Source organism: Gracilinanus agilis, chromosome 5 (assembly GCF_016433145.1).
Source record: "Gracilinanus agilis isolate LMUSP501 chromosome 5, AgileGrace, whole genome shotgun sequence".
NCBI classification, from domain to species: Eukaryota; Metazoa; Chordata; class Mammalia; order Didelphimorphia; family Didelphidae; genus Gracilinanus; species Gracilinanus agilis.
Genome location: NC_058134.1, coordinates 58281112 through 58298201, shown reverse-complemented (window position 1 = coordinate 58298201; position 17090 = coordinate 58281112). Strand labels below are relative to the sequence as shown.

Below are 17090 nucleotides of genomic sequence, written 5' to 3'. Positions count from 1 at the left end.
TTCATACATTTATACTGTAGCTCTAGAACAAAAAGGGATCTCATGGGTCTTCTAATCCAATACCCTTATTTTATAAATGGAGGAATTGGTGTCTAGGGCAGCTAAGTGACTTGCCCAATGTCCACAGGTAGTAAAGGGCAGAATGACAATTGAACCCAGAACTTGTGATTCCAGAGATAGCACTTTTCCCCACTCTACTACACCATCTCATTAGTAAGGAGACAAGTTAAAATAAATTCCGAACCTTACCTTCATAGCCACGAGTGCACAAATTATCGCTAGTTCCATGGATCTTCCATCTGCTCCACAGCCCTGATCCCTTGTAAAGCATTACATTCTTTTCTTGTTTGTTTCCATAGTTAAAATATAAATCTTCTCCGACGACTCCAAAAAGGGTGTCATTTTTGCATTCCCATTTCTGAAGGTCACTTTGTGAATCACAGGGAAAGAGAGTGATTGGAACCCAGTCAGTCTTGGAGGTCACTCCTAAGCACAATTTGAGTGAAACACTCATCAACTGGCTGTTGGACACCCAGCGAAATTTTTGTGCTTCGCTTTCTGAGTTGCATGGGGCCGTTTGAACAGAATTGGCATTTATTACATTCACACAGCGCTTGTGATCTTCATTGTAGATGAGAAACTGCCTGGTGTCTGTAAAACAAAACAATCAAAACTTGCACTTAGTTTGGCGAATTTGGCAAGGAAGAAAATTTTAAGCTAGAGATGCTCAACCCCTTCCAGAAGAAGTAGAGAAGAGAAGAGATCTCTTTTGATTTTCTGGAAGTCTTAGAAGGAAGTTTATTAAGGAAAGAAAAATGAGGGACGATATGGACAAGTTGGGAACAAAATCACTGAGTGGAACAGAAAAGGTGATCTGTCTGCTGACCTTCCGCAAGCAGAAAATTCAGAATTGGAAGGGAATAAACCATTAAATGTATAGTTATATAATGGCATTTATAGAGTACATGAAAGTTTGAAAACCACTTTACAAATATTATCTTATTTTATCACCACAATAATCCTGGAAAGAAATGACTATTATTATATTCATTTCATAGATGAGAAAACTGAGGTAGTCACTGACTTGTCCAAGGTGACACAAGTCACCTATCAAGTGTCTGAGTTAGGATTTGAGTTCAACTCTAGAACTCTGTTATATCACCTGACTATGCAGTCTTTTTCTTTTTTCTTTCTGAAACCTTTACCTCCTGTCCTAGAATCAACATTGTGTATTGGTTCCAAGGCAGAAGAGCAGTAAGGGCTAGGGAATGGAATTTAAGTGACTTGCCCAGGGTCACATAACTAGGAAGTGTCTGAGGTCAAATTTGAACCCAGGATCTCCCTTCTCTGAGCCTGACTCTCAATTCCCTGAGCCACCTAGCTGCCCCCAGCTATGCTATCTTATATGGCTGAATAGATTAAAACACAAGATTTCAGGAGAAAAGATGAAAGACAAGCAATAATAAAGAAAGAAGTTGGGAGAGCCCACATGATACAATAAGTGTAAATCAAATACCCATATTCTAAAAAGACACATGAGACATGAACTGTAAGTATATGGATTTCGAGTGGTAAAAATTGACTAAAAAGTAAATCTAATAAAAGCAATTTTTTCATTCAAAATTCATGTCAAAAAAGGCTGTTTCCCTCCCGGACTCCCCCATCGGGAAAGTTTTCAGAACAAAATAATTCTGCCACTATCAGAAATGAGTGATCACAGATAGTTAGTTATCAGACACTTCTCATGAAGAATTGGGAAAGTCTGTGTGACCCTGGGCAGGTTACTCAATCCAGATTGTTTAGCTCTCACTTCTATTCTCTTAAAATTGATATTAAGACAGAGGATAAGGCTTTCAAAAAAGAAAATTCCTTAAAGTGTCCTAGATTGCCAAGATTCTTGCAGTATGTGTTCCTGGGACAGCAGAATGTGGCTCAGATCCTTAGGAAGAGACTCTTTATTATTTAAACTAAGTCACCAGGAAATAATTCCACTAGAGCTAGGCAGGAATGTTGTGAAGTTACATGCAGTATAGCCTAAGCAGCTAGGTGCCACAGTGGATAGAGTGTTGGACCTAGAGTCAGGGAGACCCAAGTTCAAATCCCATCTCATACTCTTACTGGCTGCATAGTCTCTAGGCAAGTTATTTAACCTCTCTCTGCCTGAGTCTCTTCATCTGTAAAATGGGACCAATAACAATAAAACCTACTTCGTAGGGTTGTTATAAAGATAAAATGAGATCATATCTGTAAAGTGCTTTGCAAATCTTAATATTATATAGAAATACAAGCTATTAATATTAAGCAATGCTATTTAATACTATTAATATTAACATTAATATTAATAATACTATTAATAATACTATTAATACAAATGTGGGGAAAAGTACTAGATTTGGGGTCAGAAAAACCTGTGGTTCTACATCTGGTTCTTCCTAACTGTATGACCCGGGGAAAGTTAGTTTCCCTCTCTTAGCCTAGATTTCTTCATCTGCAAATTAGAGATAGCTATCCCATAGAATTGTGAAGCACAAATGAAATAACTATTATTATTGTTGAGTCATTTCAGTTGTGTCTGATTCTTTGGGACACTATTTTAGGATTTTTTGACAGATACTGGATGGGTTTGCTATATCCTTCTCCAACTCATTTGATAGAGGGGGAAACTGAGGCAAATAAGCTTATGTGTCTTGCCCAGGATTACTCTGCTAGTAAGTGTCTAAAGCCAGATTTGAACTCAGGGAAATGAATCTTCCTGATTGCAAGCCTAGTGCTCTCTCCACTGTACCACCTAGATGCACAAATGAAACATCAGACATAATAAAATGCCTTGCCACCGAGTAAAGAGCCTACCAGATTTTAGGCACTTAACAAATGCTAACTGAATGGTGAATTACTGCTTCATTTCAGCAGGATCAAAGAACTCTAAGATAGCTGTTTTCCTCTGTTATCAAAAGAATGTAAATGAAGCGTCTTTGTGACTATTTATGAAAACAGCAATCTTTTATTAAACCATTGCTTTTCCCTCTCTCAGAGTCCTTGAATGAACTTTGAAAAGAGCCTAATTCCCACTCAGACTCAATAGATATATTCCTGGAAGCACTGTGGGTGACTCACATATTTTCATTTTGTCTAATGTGATCACAGATCTTAATTTTTTTATCTAAAGACTTCCGATGGTACTTCTTTCTCTTTTAAAACTCTTACCTTCTGTCTTAAAATCAATACTAAGTATTGGTTTCAAGGTAGAAGAGCCGTAAAGGCAAAACCATTGGGATTTCCCAGTTTACCAGGGTTTGCCAGAACTAATGGCCCAGCTTTTGAGAAACCAAGGTCACCTTCATAACCATACCAAGATGGAGCAGTAAAAGTGGGACTTTGGTAGAGATGATTAATTAATCACTCCATCAAAAGCAGCTAGATGGCGTGGAAGTACACAGAGCACCCAGCCTAGAGTCAGGAAGACCCAAGTTCAAGACTGGCCTCAGACACTTACTAACTGCTGGATCCCAAGCAAGTTACTTAACCCTGTTGGTTGATAAGTGTCTGAGGCAGATTTTGAACTCAGGTCTTCTAACTCCAGGTCTAACATTGTACCCACTGTACTATCTAGCTGCCTTTGTATGTGAGAATATGGAAAATAAATACATTTAAGAGAGGGGACCCTAGTAGCCATGGGGATCAGGAAGGGCTATAAACAGAAGACAATTTCTGAGCTGAGTCCTGAAGGAAGTGAGGGATTCTTGAGGCTGTTGTTAAGAAAGACAGCTTTCCGGGCAAGGGGGACAGTCAATGGAAGGGCACAGACTCAGGGGATCAAGATCCATGTGGGAAAAGCAAAGAGAAGGTCAGTTGCAAAGGACTTTAAAGACAAATGGAAAAACGTCTATTTTACTTTAGAGGTAACAGGGAATTAATTAAGTTGGAAAGTGATGTAATCAGATTAAATCTTAAGGAAAATCATTTTGATACACAAGCTTTGTTTAAACATCTACTATGGGGGCAGCTGGGTAGCTCAGTGGCTTGAGAGTCAGACCTAGAGAGGGGAGGTCCTAGGTTCAAATCTGGCCTCAGACACTTCCCAGCTGTGTGACCCTGGGCAAGTCACTTGACCCCCATTGCCCACCCTTACCACTCTTCCACCAAGGAGCCAGTACACAGAAGTTAAGGGTTAAAAAAAAATAAACATCTACTATGTGTAAAGAACTGTATTAGGCTTTGGTTGTCCCTTCAGTCATTTTTCAGTCCTGTAAGACTCTTGTTGAGACCATTTGGGGGTTTCTTGGCAGAGACACTAGAGTGGTTTGCCATGTCCTTCTCCAGCTCATTTGACAGAGGAGGAAACTGAGGCAAACAGGGTGAAATGATTTGCAAAGTCTTACGGCTAGTAAGAGTTTGAAGCCAGATTTGAGCTTCTGACTCCAGGATTGGCACTCTATCCATTGAACTTTGTAGCTGTCCTCTCTTAATACCTTGCTTATAATAGTAGCTAGAATTTCATAGAGTGCTTTGAGATTTATACAATGCTTCATAAACATTATTTCATTTTGTTCTCACAACCATCCTTGAAGGCTGGTGATATCATTATTCCCATTTTACAGATGAGGAAACTGAGACAACGTTTAAGTGACTCCAAATTACTTGGAGAGTCCAACAAATAAAAAGAGGATAAAAGTGAATACTTGTAAGGTAATTCATTCATGGGAGACATGATTAGAGAGACATAGATGTCCATCATTTAGCAGAGTAGAAGAATTGTAGCTAAGTTATCCATATAACAAACTTCTGCTGTGAAATACCTATTTTCCCTATTTTTTATCTTCTAAAACTGGAAATTCTATTTACTGGAAAATAAAAAGAGATTTGGGGGTTGCTGACTAGGTCAGTGGATTGAGAGCCAGGCCTAAAGATGGGAAGTCCTGGTTCAAATCTGGTCTCAGACACTTCCTAGCTGTGTGACCCTGGGCAAGTCACTTAACCTCCAATGCCTAGCCCTCTTCTGCCTTGGAACCAATATACCGTATTATTTCTAGGATGGAAGGTAAAGTTTAAAATTCTTTTTTTGGTCCACCAGCATATCAAAATCACACTAGAAGGAGGCAGCTGGGTAGCTCACTGGATTGAGAGTCAGACCTAGAGATGGGAGGTCCTAGGTTCAAACCCGGCCTCAGCCACTTCCCAGCTGTGTGACCCTGGGCAAGTCACTTGACCCCCATTGCCCACCCTTACCACTCTTCCACCTATGAGACAATACACCGAAGTACAAGGGTAAAAAAAAAATCACACTAGAAGGGCAGTGACTCTTTTCTATACATGTTTAAAAGGATAAATGATCAGAAACTCAGCCTCTTGCCTTTCCTCCCTTAATCCAACTAGATGTGTCTGCTTTACATGTGCTGGAACTAGCTCTGGCCTTCAAGAGAAAATTCATAAGAACTTTGGCTGCAGAAGGAAATTATTTTTCCTTATCAAATTCCATCCTTGCTACTGGTGCCCTCTGCTCTCGCATTGACCCTGACTCCTCGCCCGACTCTTTGGCCTGGATGCTTGACCCTCAGTCTTGTAGCATGGTTCCCACTTGCTATCCCTCCTGGACTCTGGACCTCTTGCCAGCTTAAACCCACACTCACTTCCTGCTCCTCCCTGACTTTTCGGAATTGACTTCTGGTCTTCCTTGATTTAGTGCCCTCCCCATTACTTGCACCTTTCCTGGCTCAGCCTCCTGAGGTTAGCCCAATAGACAAACTTGTGGACAGAAATAGGAAGGATTATCTAGTGCCTACAGTGGGAGGGTGGGAGCTTCTCAGGAAGGGAAGAATGAGAGAAAAAAGAGGGCATTAGGAATCCTTTGTCTGCTTCACAAATTTGATTAGATCAGGGTCAGAGACCAGGACTTGATTACTCAACTCGTGCTTGCACCTGTCTGCTGTTTACTTAGGAGACAGAGATTTGGGGGAACTTGGACAGAAAGCGGTGAATTGTGGCCTGTTCACGCCTGGACTGCTTATCAAGCAATCAAGTCAGGCCATGTGTAAAGAAATTGGACAAGTGGACTTTGTAAGCCTGGGAAAATACAGGGCGACCAGGTAGTTTACCAAGCAGACATCATCAGGGAATAGCAGCAGGTCCAAGCAAAGGCAGCATGGAGAGCCTGGACCTGAGTTAGGAAAATATGACTTCCAGTCTCTACTCAAACATTTGCTAATAGCACAAACATGGGTGCCAGCAGAGTACCCACTTCTCAGAATTGTGGGGAGGCTTAAATGAGATCATTCATGGCTCAAACATGGGTGCCAGCAGAGTACCCACTTCTCAGAGATGTGGGGAGGCTTAAATGAGATCATATATGTAAAGTCCTTTGCAAAAGTGTTATAATTATTAAGGAAATAGGAGGAATTCTCCCCATTGTGCAGAAGGGATTGTCGCTTGTATTCTTGCCAGAAGAAATCAGCAGCCATGTTTGGGTTGAATGCCAGCTGGCCCCCCTCAGTAAGGAACTTAAAGAATTTGAGGGATGCATTTCTGGGTTCCTTTTCATTAGAGAAGATGAGGAGTTCTTATGTAGGATGGAAGAAATGATTTCAGGAAAAAAGGGAAATAAAGGTTTCTTAAAGAAGGGAATTAAAATCTGGTTTAAGAGATTGGCAAGGAGAAGAATTTAAGTTATAGGAGAAAAGGGACAAGAAGGAACTCAATGTTATTCAGCACATATAAGGTTCTTTGGGGGCATCTAGGTGGATAGAGTACCAGGCCAGGAGTCGGGAGGATCTGAGTTCCAGTCCAGCCCCTTACTATCTATGTGGCTCTGGGCATACATGACTCTCTTTGCTTTAGTTTCCTCATATTTAAAGTGAGCTGGAGAAAGAAATGGAAAACCACTCCAGTATCTTTGCCAAGAAGATCTCAAATGGAGTCACAAAGAGTCAGATATGATGGAAACAACTGAATAACAAACGTGGTGCTTTCCATAGAACACTTTCTATGGAAAGAGCCACAGTTGACTTATCAAGGGTCAGTGTCCCAGTGTTGTAAAACCCAAATGAGATCATGCATATAACTCCCTTTTCAAACCATAGGGTGCTGCTTTTATTATTTTTAAAATCTTTACCTTCCATCTTAGAATCAATGCTATGTACTGGTTCCAAGGCAGAAGAATTGTAAGAGGTAGGCAATGGGGGTTAAGTGACTTGCCCAGGATCAAAACAATTAGGAAATGTCTGAAGCCAGATTTAAATCCACGATCTCTTGTCTCCAGGACTCTCAATCTACTGAGCCCCTTAGATGTTTCTGCTATTATTATTATTAAGGGAATGGAAAGAATTCTCTCAATTGTGTTGGTAGTTGCTAGTGATAAAAAGACAGACATGAAGTAATGTTATTCTCCAGGTTTTTACATCTTAATGGGGGAGCCAAGGTCATCTATAAGTGCATACACAAGAAATATAAGGAGAATAAATGCAAAGTAAGTCAACAAAAGGCAGTTTGGGTCATACCTTGACTTATCAAGGTATGAAGGAGAGAAAGTAGAATCTCTTGCTTCATAGAAGAATCCAGCAATCTCACCAGCACCAGCATGGGAGAGGGAACATATTATTGACACTTGGAATGAAACAAGCATTTTGGTGATAAGTGACTTCCTGCTGAGGGATAAGTAGAAAGCTATATCCCAGCCAATTGGCCAGTTGGAGGTACAGGTAAGTTTTCTGTCTGTTATCAAATGTGTGGTTTTGAAATCGTGCTCCTAACAAAATAATCCCAGTTATTATTTATATAGTTCAAGATTTGCAAAGAACTTTACAGATATCATTTCATTGTTATCCTTGCAACAGTCTTGGGCAGTAGGTTCTATCATTGTCCACATTTTACAGATGTGGAAACTGAGGCTAACAGAGAACCACATAGCTAGTTAGTGTCCGAGGCCAGATTTGAACCCAACTCCATATCCAGGGCTCTATTCACTATTTTGCTTATCAGTCTCATGGCATGAGAGCCCAAGATCCACCTCTCATTAGTAGCCACCAACTCTTCCTGCTCCAGTAAACTGACCATCTCAGGATGTGCCTCTGATGTCTTCAGTTTCCTACAGATACTCACAGATTATCAGGTGCCCTAAAGTGGCACTCTCAGGGAATCTCCTAGAGACCCAAAAAAGCAAGACTTTTTTCCTCCAGGATCAGACAAAAAGTATCAAAAAATAGGTTTGTGAGTACCTGATAAGATCAGACAAATACCCTAAAATTTAGAAAAATAAATTGCTAGATATTCAAAATAAGAACAGAAACACTATAATAATGACAGCTTGCAGAAGATGAGAAACTTTTGAAATTATAGTATGTGAATGGCTCCAGTAAGGAAGAAGGGGGGAAAACATCTTAAAAGGTCTCAATGGGACCAAAAAGTCATTCTCAAATGTTTTAGATTCAAAAACGGTCAAGTCTGAGTGATGGGGCCAGTCATAAAACTGAACTAGAAAACCAGCCAGGGACATGGATCTATATTAATTCTATCGGGAAGGCTAAAATGAAGATTAAACTGACCCTGGTGTGAAGACTCAAGGACAAAAAGGTTGATTTTCTAGCTGAGTTCAAAACAAGAATTCATTCTATAAAACTTCTAATCTAGTATCGTTGGGAGTTGTTAAGAACAAAGGGATAGGACTATTCCCCATGTTGTTCCAGAGAGCTCACTTTGAGCTGCTGTCCTTGGTTTGGTTTATCAACGATTTGGCTGAAAGCACAAGAGAACATCCGTGCTGTTTTTGGAAACAACTCACAGTCTAGAACGATAAGTAAATTACAAAATAAATCATCAAGGAGACCCCAAGTTATTTTGGGATGCTGCAATCATGATATGGAGCAGATAGAAAGAAATGCACAAGAAACTAATGTAAAATCTGGCACTTGAGTTTAAAAAACCAACTGTACAAATAAATAATCAGTGCTGATTTTGTAGTACTCTAATAATATTAAATAATTAGCACTTATATAGCACTTGAAGGTTTGTAAAATTATTTACAAATATCTAATTTCATCCTCACAATAACCCCGCTAGGTAGATGCTATTATTAACCCAATTTTACAGTTGGGGAAACTGAGGCAAAAAGAGGTTAAATGACTTGCCTAGGGTCGCATAGCTAGGATTGCCTGAGATAGTATTTGAACTCGGGTCTTCCAGATTCCAAGTCCAAGCTTTCTTACTCTTTCTGGTTGTATTTTTTTCCCTAAACATTACCTGATATCTTACTATCAATTCTAAGACAAAAGAGCAGGAAAGATTAGGCAATGGGGATAAGGGAGTTATCCAGGATCAAACACCTAGGAAGTGTCTAAAGCCAAATTGTAAACCAAGTCTTCTGGACTCCAGGTATGGTGCTTGATCCTAGCTGCCTCTAAGTCTAGTTCTCTTAACCATCCCACAGTGCACCTACCTGCAAAGTTTTGCAAAGCACTATCTATCTATCTATCTATATATATATATATCTTTATTTGCTTTTTCACGACAACCCAGGAAAACATTAGAACTATTACATTCCCATTTTACACATGAGGAAACTGAGACTCCCAGAGATGGTGATTTGCCCAGAGTTGTACAGCTAGTAAATCTCTGAGAACAAGTTAGAACTAGATTTTCTTGATTTCAAGTCCAAATCCATTATTCTGCCTCTTGATTATGGGAAAGAAAAGTCACAGAGAGACAGCAGCTAGTGCTCTACAAACATAAACCATTATTTCACTTCAGTTCAAAATACAGGGCTTAAAAGTTTTAGGCTTCAAATGGAAGCAGACTTTGGGACATCCTTTATAAGAGGAAATGGGAGAGTGCAGAGAGAGGGAGAAAGTGACCTCGGAACTAGGATGTCCTGAGTTCAGGTTTCATTACTTACACATACTGACTCTATGACTTTGGGCAGTTAACCTCTAAGCAGAGAAGGCAGAGCCGTGAATGGGCAGAGGAAGGTTCCTTATCTCATAGTTCCTACATAAATGAAATCATAGGTCTAGGATTTATCTACATAGATACTCCTTTTGCCCACATCTATATGTAAATGGTCTTTAATGGGTTATTATCCTTCTTCATAACAACTAATGCACAATAATAAATTCAAGTCAATTCACTAAACATTTAATAAATGCTCCAAGTAAGAGGGATCTTATGGATCATTTGGTACAGCTCTCTTATCTTTCCCATGAGAAACCCAAAGGCCAGAGAAATTAAAATTGTACCACTGTTACTTTCATTTAGTAATTACACATAATGACACTATAAACCAAAATTTTCTCATTAAAAACATATAAATAACAATTTATAAGTAACTCTAAACTGCAGAGAACTGATAATCTGCACTGGTGGAGAGAGTTTCCTAACCTGAAAGTCCCCCATAGCAAGAAAACCACAGCCTCATCCCTATAAAAGGATGCTCTGAAAATGGTCCATTGAAATGAAAATATGGTCCTACACTTATCTCACTTTTATTTCTTTCACTCATCTTTTTTCTCTTTTAATGGGATAAATGTCATATTGATGGAAGATGTGATTTATAAACATTTTCCAGTCTGTAAATTCTTAAACATACAAGGAAACATGCAGCTTTCACAAATGGTGGTAAATTCACATCAGGCAAAGCTATTCTCCTTTTGGAAAGTTCTATAAATAATAATAATAAAAATAAAAATGGATGGGATGCCTTCTAAAGATTCTCCTAACATTAAAACTGTTGATCCCATTATGACATATTGTGATTCTATGAATGCCAGAAAATTCTGCTCTCCACGTTATGGAAGTATTTGTACTGTTATGAGTTCAATACTTTCTCTGCCCAGTAACCCAAGAAAAAGGACAATTTTGAAACTTGGCTAGGATGCGGAAGACTGGGTACTACTGGGTCTAGTGGGATTCCTCTAGTATTCAAATCCTGCCAAGATATTTCAACATCCTTTGTAGAATATTTGGAATCTTCTGAAATCCACCAGGCAGTCATCCTCTGCTTTTTAATTGTGGGTCCTTTCCTGGAATATGCTGTATGCAGAGTCCTCTACCACTTAAGAAGGGGAAAAAATCAGAGGAATTTTTGAGGAATGAAGAAAACTGGCTCATTTGTGGCACCTAATTAGAAAGACATAAAAGTACTGGAATGGGGTAGCTTTGGCTAAATAGGGGTCAGAGGTTCTCACAAGAGTCAGCTATCTAAAAAGAGAGAACAGAAAGAAGAGGAATGCTTTGCAATAGAATTTTTTTTTAACCCTTGTACTTCAGAAGTGTATTGTCTCATAGGTGGAAGATTGGTAAGGGTGGGCAATGGGGGTCAAGTGACTTGCCCAGGGTCACACAGCTGGGAAGTGCCTGAGGCCGGGTTTGAACCTAGGACCTCCTGTCTCTAGGCCTGACTCTCACTCCACTGAGCTACCCAGCTGCCCTTTGCAATAGAATTTTGGGAGGAATTAATGGGCTAGGAGAGAGAACGAAAGCTGAAATGGTATCAGGGAAAGTTTTATAAGCATGAAGACCAATGAAGAAAAAGCTACACCCAACTTATGGGACAAAAACCCACTATTTGCCAACAACTGGTGGGAAAATTAGAAAACACTATGGGAAATATTAAGCTTAGATTAACATCTCACACTCTACACCAAGATAAATTCAGAATAGGTGAATGACTTATAAAGAAGGAAACTATAAGTAAATTAGATGCACATAGAATAGTTTACCTGTCAGACCTATGGGAAAGGAAAGAATTCAAGACCAAGCAAGAGATAGAGAATATCACAAAATGTAAAATAAATAATTTTGATTGCATTAAATTTAAAAAGTTTCTGTACAAACAAAACCAGTGCAACCAAAAGGAGAAGGGAAGCTACAAATTGGAAAAAAAAATCTTTGTAACAAAAATCTCTGACAAAGGTCTAATTACTCATATTTATAGGAGCTAAATCAATTGTACAAAAAATCAAGCCATTCCTAATAAATGGAATAAGCAATTTTCAGATAAAGAAATCAAAATGATCAATAAGTACATGAAAAAGTGTTCTAAATGTCTTATAATTAGAGAAATGCAAATCAAAACAACTCTGAGGTACCACCTCACACCTAGCAGACTGGCTAATATAACAGCAAAGAAAACTAATAAATGTTGGAGAGGATGTGGCAAAATTGGGACGTTAATGCATTGCTGGTGGAGTTGTGAACTGATCCAACCATTCTGGATGGCAATTTGGAACTATGCTCAAAGGGCTATAAAAGAACGCCTGCCCTTTGATCCAGCCATACCATTGTTGGGTTTGTACCTCAAAGAGATAATAAGGGAAAAAAAAACTTGTACAAAAATATTTATAGCCTCTCTCTTTGTGGTGGCAAAAAATTGGAAAATGAGGGGATGCCCTTCAATTGGGGAATGGCTGAACAAATTGTGGTATCTGTTGGTGATGGAATACTATTGTGCTCAAAGGAATAATGAACTGGAGGAATTCCATGTGAACTGGAATGACCTCCAGGAATTGATGCAGAGTGAAAGGAGCAGAACCAGGAGATCATTGTACATAGAGACTGATACACTGTGGCACAATCAAAGGTAATGGACTTCACTACTGGCAGCAATGCAATAACCCAGAACAATTCTGAGGGACTTATGAGAAAGAATGCTACCCACCTCCAGAGAAAGAACTGTGGGAGCAGAAACCCAGGAGAAAAACATTTCCTTTATCACATGGTTCGATGGAGATATGAATGGGGATGTAGACTCTAAGTGATCACCCTAATGCAAATATCAATAAAATAGAAATAGGTCTTGATCAATGACACATGTAAAACCCATCGGAATTACTTAATGACTACGGGAGTGGGGAGGCAGGATGGGAGGGAAAGAATATGAATCATGTAACCATGGGAAAATATTCTCAATCAATTAAATAAATAAAATTTTTAAAAAGAAAAGGCTATGGTTTGTAGAAATTGCTAATTTCAAGGAATACTGGAGAATTCATTCATTTAACAAATATTTATTGGGTTATTGAGGAAAGAACACTGGATTGGGAAGTAGCAAAAAAGTGGGTTCTAATTCTGACTTCCACTAACTATCTGAGTGCTGTTTGGTAGGTCAGTTAGAATGTAAACTTCATGAGGGCAGGAACTGCTAGGCTCTTCTCATTGTATCCCCAGGATTTAGCACAATGACTGGCACATAGTAGGTACTTAATAAATTCTTGTTGATTGAATTGATTAATTGATTGATGTCTTTCACCTCCCTTAACCCCAGTCCCTTCAACTATAAAATGAGACAATTTGATTCAGCGATTATTGAGGTCTCTTGCTGTGCTAGCATTTTAGAACTCTCCTTTGCATGATGAATTAGGGGGTAGAACATTATCTAAGATATGTATACATTCTGCCCTCTGGCAGCTTAAGATTTGATACACATACAAATAATTGCATAATGAAATAAAACATGTGATATATTCTATATAACTGGTACAGACAATAAATAGTCTTGGAGTTCAGAGGAAAGAGTAGTTACTTCCAGTAGAAGAGACCTAGAAGAGCTAGGTGGCTCAGTGGATTGAGAGCCAGGTCTAGAGATGAGAGGTTCTGGGTTCAAATCTGACCTCAGATACTTCCTAGCTGTGTGATCCTAGGCAAGTCACTTAACCCTCATTGCCTAGCTCTTACCACTCTTCTGCCTTGAGACAAATACACCATATTAATTCCCAGACCGAAGGTAAGGATATAACAAAGATGAAGATGATACCTGGAAAAGCTCCCTGCAGGAGGAAACATCTGAATTGAATTGAGACAGAAGGCAAGAGGATGGGTGTTTCAGGGAGAGGGAATGGTGTAAGCAGAGCTATGGTGACAGGAAAGCATGACTCATTTTAGAAACAGCAAATGAATGGTTTGACCAGATGGAATCACAATCTGATGGAGAGTTTTTGCACCAGTCAATGAATCATGGAAAAAAGTCTTCCTATTAAGCAATTATTATTAATACCTGTGAGACACTATGCCCAGCACTAGAGTACATGGAAAGGTAAATGATGGAAGGATCCTCACAAAGTCTACAAAAGAGTACTGATAAGGTCTGTAAACAAAATAATCTAATACAAATTGGCATAAACTAAATATCTGTACCTGGCATCTGTAGAATGTTTTAAGGTTTGCAAAATTTCCTACACATTTTCTATTAGTATTAGGAGGGCATTACCTCTCAATTTTTAAAAATCCTAGCAGTTCTGTGAAGCAGGCACTACAAGTATTATTATCTTCATTTTGCAGATGAAGAAACTGAGGCTGAGAGAGGTTAAGGAATTCATCCACATTATGAATATGAGTGTGGAAGGTAGGATTCAAACCAACCAACTCCAAGGCCAATATTCCTTTCATTATACCAGAGTGCCTCAATTACACAAAAAGGATAAAATCTATGAGTAAAGGTGAGGGAGGGACCACCAACTCTGGCATGTAAAGGAGAAATGAGGGATTATCCTGGAAACATAGATAAGGGCCAGATTATAAGAGGGCTTGACATCTAAGATAGATAGTTTGTTTTTACTCACTGAGCAATGGGAAGACAGGGAATATCTATGTATTGTGTTATTTTTACATATACTACTGGAATATCTCTATTCATTGAGAGGTTCCATTCCCAAAATATCCTTTATTATCAGAAATTTGAGTTATCTACAAGGGACAGAAATAACCTAGCATGTAAAGAGACATGTTCTTAAACAGAGGTTGTCAAAGTGTGGTCTAGACCCACCTAGGGGACCACAAGATCCTTTTAAGAAGTCCATAATGGCAAAATTATATTTGAAAAAGATGTTTGAATTATTAATTAAATGCTATAAATATTTTAGGCATAATCCACACAAACAAAAGCTTTTGGGGAGAGATGTTCTCAATAATTTTAAGTGTATAAAGAAATACTGAGAAACACTGAGAAAAAAAAAAGTCTGAAAACCATCGTCTTGGGTTATCCAAAAGGCAGAGGCTACAGAAAAGAAATATAATTAATACTAGCAAAAATAAATTTAAAATGACAGAAAAAAATTAAGCAAGTCAGACAAGAAAAAAAAATCTTAAAATGCAGATGTCTTGATGAAGTAATTAACACATTACCTGAAGTTCATTCATATTAAGGTTCTTTCAATCAATCAACATGTGTAAGTGATGGATTTTTTTTCTTGTTTTGTTGAGGAAATGAGAGCAGGAGGATGGGACTACATGAAAATGGGGAGGGGAGTAAAAAGGATCACTATGGAGGAGGACGAAATACATGGAAAGAAGAGACATGGGATGCCAAGAAAAATACTGCCCAATTCCACAATTTTTCTGTCGGTCCTGATCGCATGTATATGAAACTGTGCATAAGGTTGTTTGGTTTTTTTTATACCATGCTGTAAAGGGCAGAGGCAGACTATGAGTCTCTTGAATCCCGATCTGGTGGATAGTTTTTTTGCACTAGTCAACCTGAATCATGGAATGATAATGTTTCGACCATACTTGGACATAAATGATGAATTAAAATTTCTTTTAGGACTATTCATTCACCCACTCAAACTCAAGCATTTTCCTAGAAAATTCTATCAGGAATGATAGCAGATGAAGTCTCAAAGGCATTTAATTTGTTCAATACTTAATACTGGAACGACTGCCTTGGATAATAAAACTGAGAGTGTGCTCAGTGAATTTCACGGATACCATGTGGACAAGGAGAAAAACTGCCCTATAGTTTGATCAGAAAAGAAAGTCAGTCTTCCTTCTTTCTTCCCTTGAAAACGGCTGCTATTGCAGGGGCCACATCCATGCAAAGTCGGGAGAAAAGGGAAATCACTGATGTGAGACAACTCTTTCAAGACTATCAGTTCTGCTCTCTCTGCCCTTCTCCATATCAACTCTACGCAAACGTATTCAGGAAAGCAGGAGGAATGAGCAAGCTGCTATTTCTTTACTGAATTGGTTTTTCATCACCCTTTTATTAGGAAGTTATTTCCATCAAACACAAACTTCTCTTGATGAAATTTAATCTCATTTCCTCTATTTAAGCCCTTCTGGGAAATGGAAAACAGTTTGTCAGCATCCTCCTTCTAAGAGCCATTTAATAAGCACTTAGAAGCTTATTAAGTGGCTCTTTGTGGGGAAAGAGCCTGGATTTGGAGTCTCCCCTTTCTAGTCCAGCCTTCACTCAGCTGCCCAAGTGACTTTCCTCCAAGACAGGTCTGACTATCTTTCTCTCTATCCCTCCCCCTTAATAAACTCCTTTCGCTACCCATTACCTCCAGGACCAAATATGAATGTCCTATTTGGTTTTGCAAGTCCTTCATTTACCTTTCCTATCTTTCCAGTCTTCTCTCAGCTTGGTCCTGTCTCCATACTCAAGAATCCAGCAACACTGACTTCTTGTTCTTCACCCATCACACTCCCTCTTCCTATTTCAATTCACTGACTGTGCCTTGTCCCTGTAATACACTCTCTCTCCTTACCTCTACCGCATCAAGACAGCTCAAATCCTGCTTTCTAAGAGGGACCCCTCACTATCTTCCATCTCTTCATTTATTTCCAGTTTATACTCTATAGATCTTGTATGTACCTAGCTGTTTTCCTGTTGTCTTCTATCTTAGGTTATAAACTCCTTGAGGGAAGAGACTGTTTTGGTTATTGTTGCAGGGGGAGGAGGGGATTGTTGTTTATTTGTTTTACTTTTTTAGTATGCGTAGTGCCTAACATATAGTTAGAGACTGATCAATACTTATTAAATGATTGGTTTGCTAATTGATCTTTAGGACATGGTTTTGAGTCCTTCCTCTGTTATTTTCTTTTTTTAATCTTTATCTTCCATCTTAGAATCAATATAATGTATTAATTCTAAGGCAGAAAAGTGATAGGGTTAGGCAATGGGAGTTAAGTGACTTGCTCAGGATCACACAGCTAGGAAGTGTCTGAATCCAGATTTGAACCCAAGACTTCTCATCTCTGGGTCTGATCCTGACTCTATCCACTGATCTACCTAGCTGCTACGTTTAATATGACTTGGAACAAGTAGCTCTGTACATCTCTCTCTCTCTCTCTCTCTCTCTCTCTCTCTCTCTCTCTCTCTCTCTCTCTCT

The 17090-nt window shown here is 38.9% G+C and overlaps 1 protein-coding gene across 1 annotated transcript in view; it reads right to left on the bottom strand.

Annotated features, from left to right (window-relative positions):
* MRC1 (mannose receptor C-type 1) overlaps positions 1 to 16398 on the bottom strand; it is a 122837-nt gene extending 106439 nt beyond the window's left edge. Inside the window, exons 1-2 of the mRNA XM_044678925.1 lie at positions 16359 to 16398; positions 250 to 651 (exon numbers count right to left, since the gene is read on the bottom strand). Coding sequence (XP_044534860.1) covers positions 250 to 651; positions 16359 to 16398 — 442 coding nt within the window. The remainder of the gene's footprint in view (positions 1 to 249; positions 652 to 16358) is intronic.
* Between the last annotated feature and the right edge of the window lie 692 nt (positions 16399 to 17090).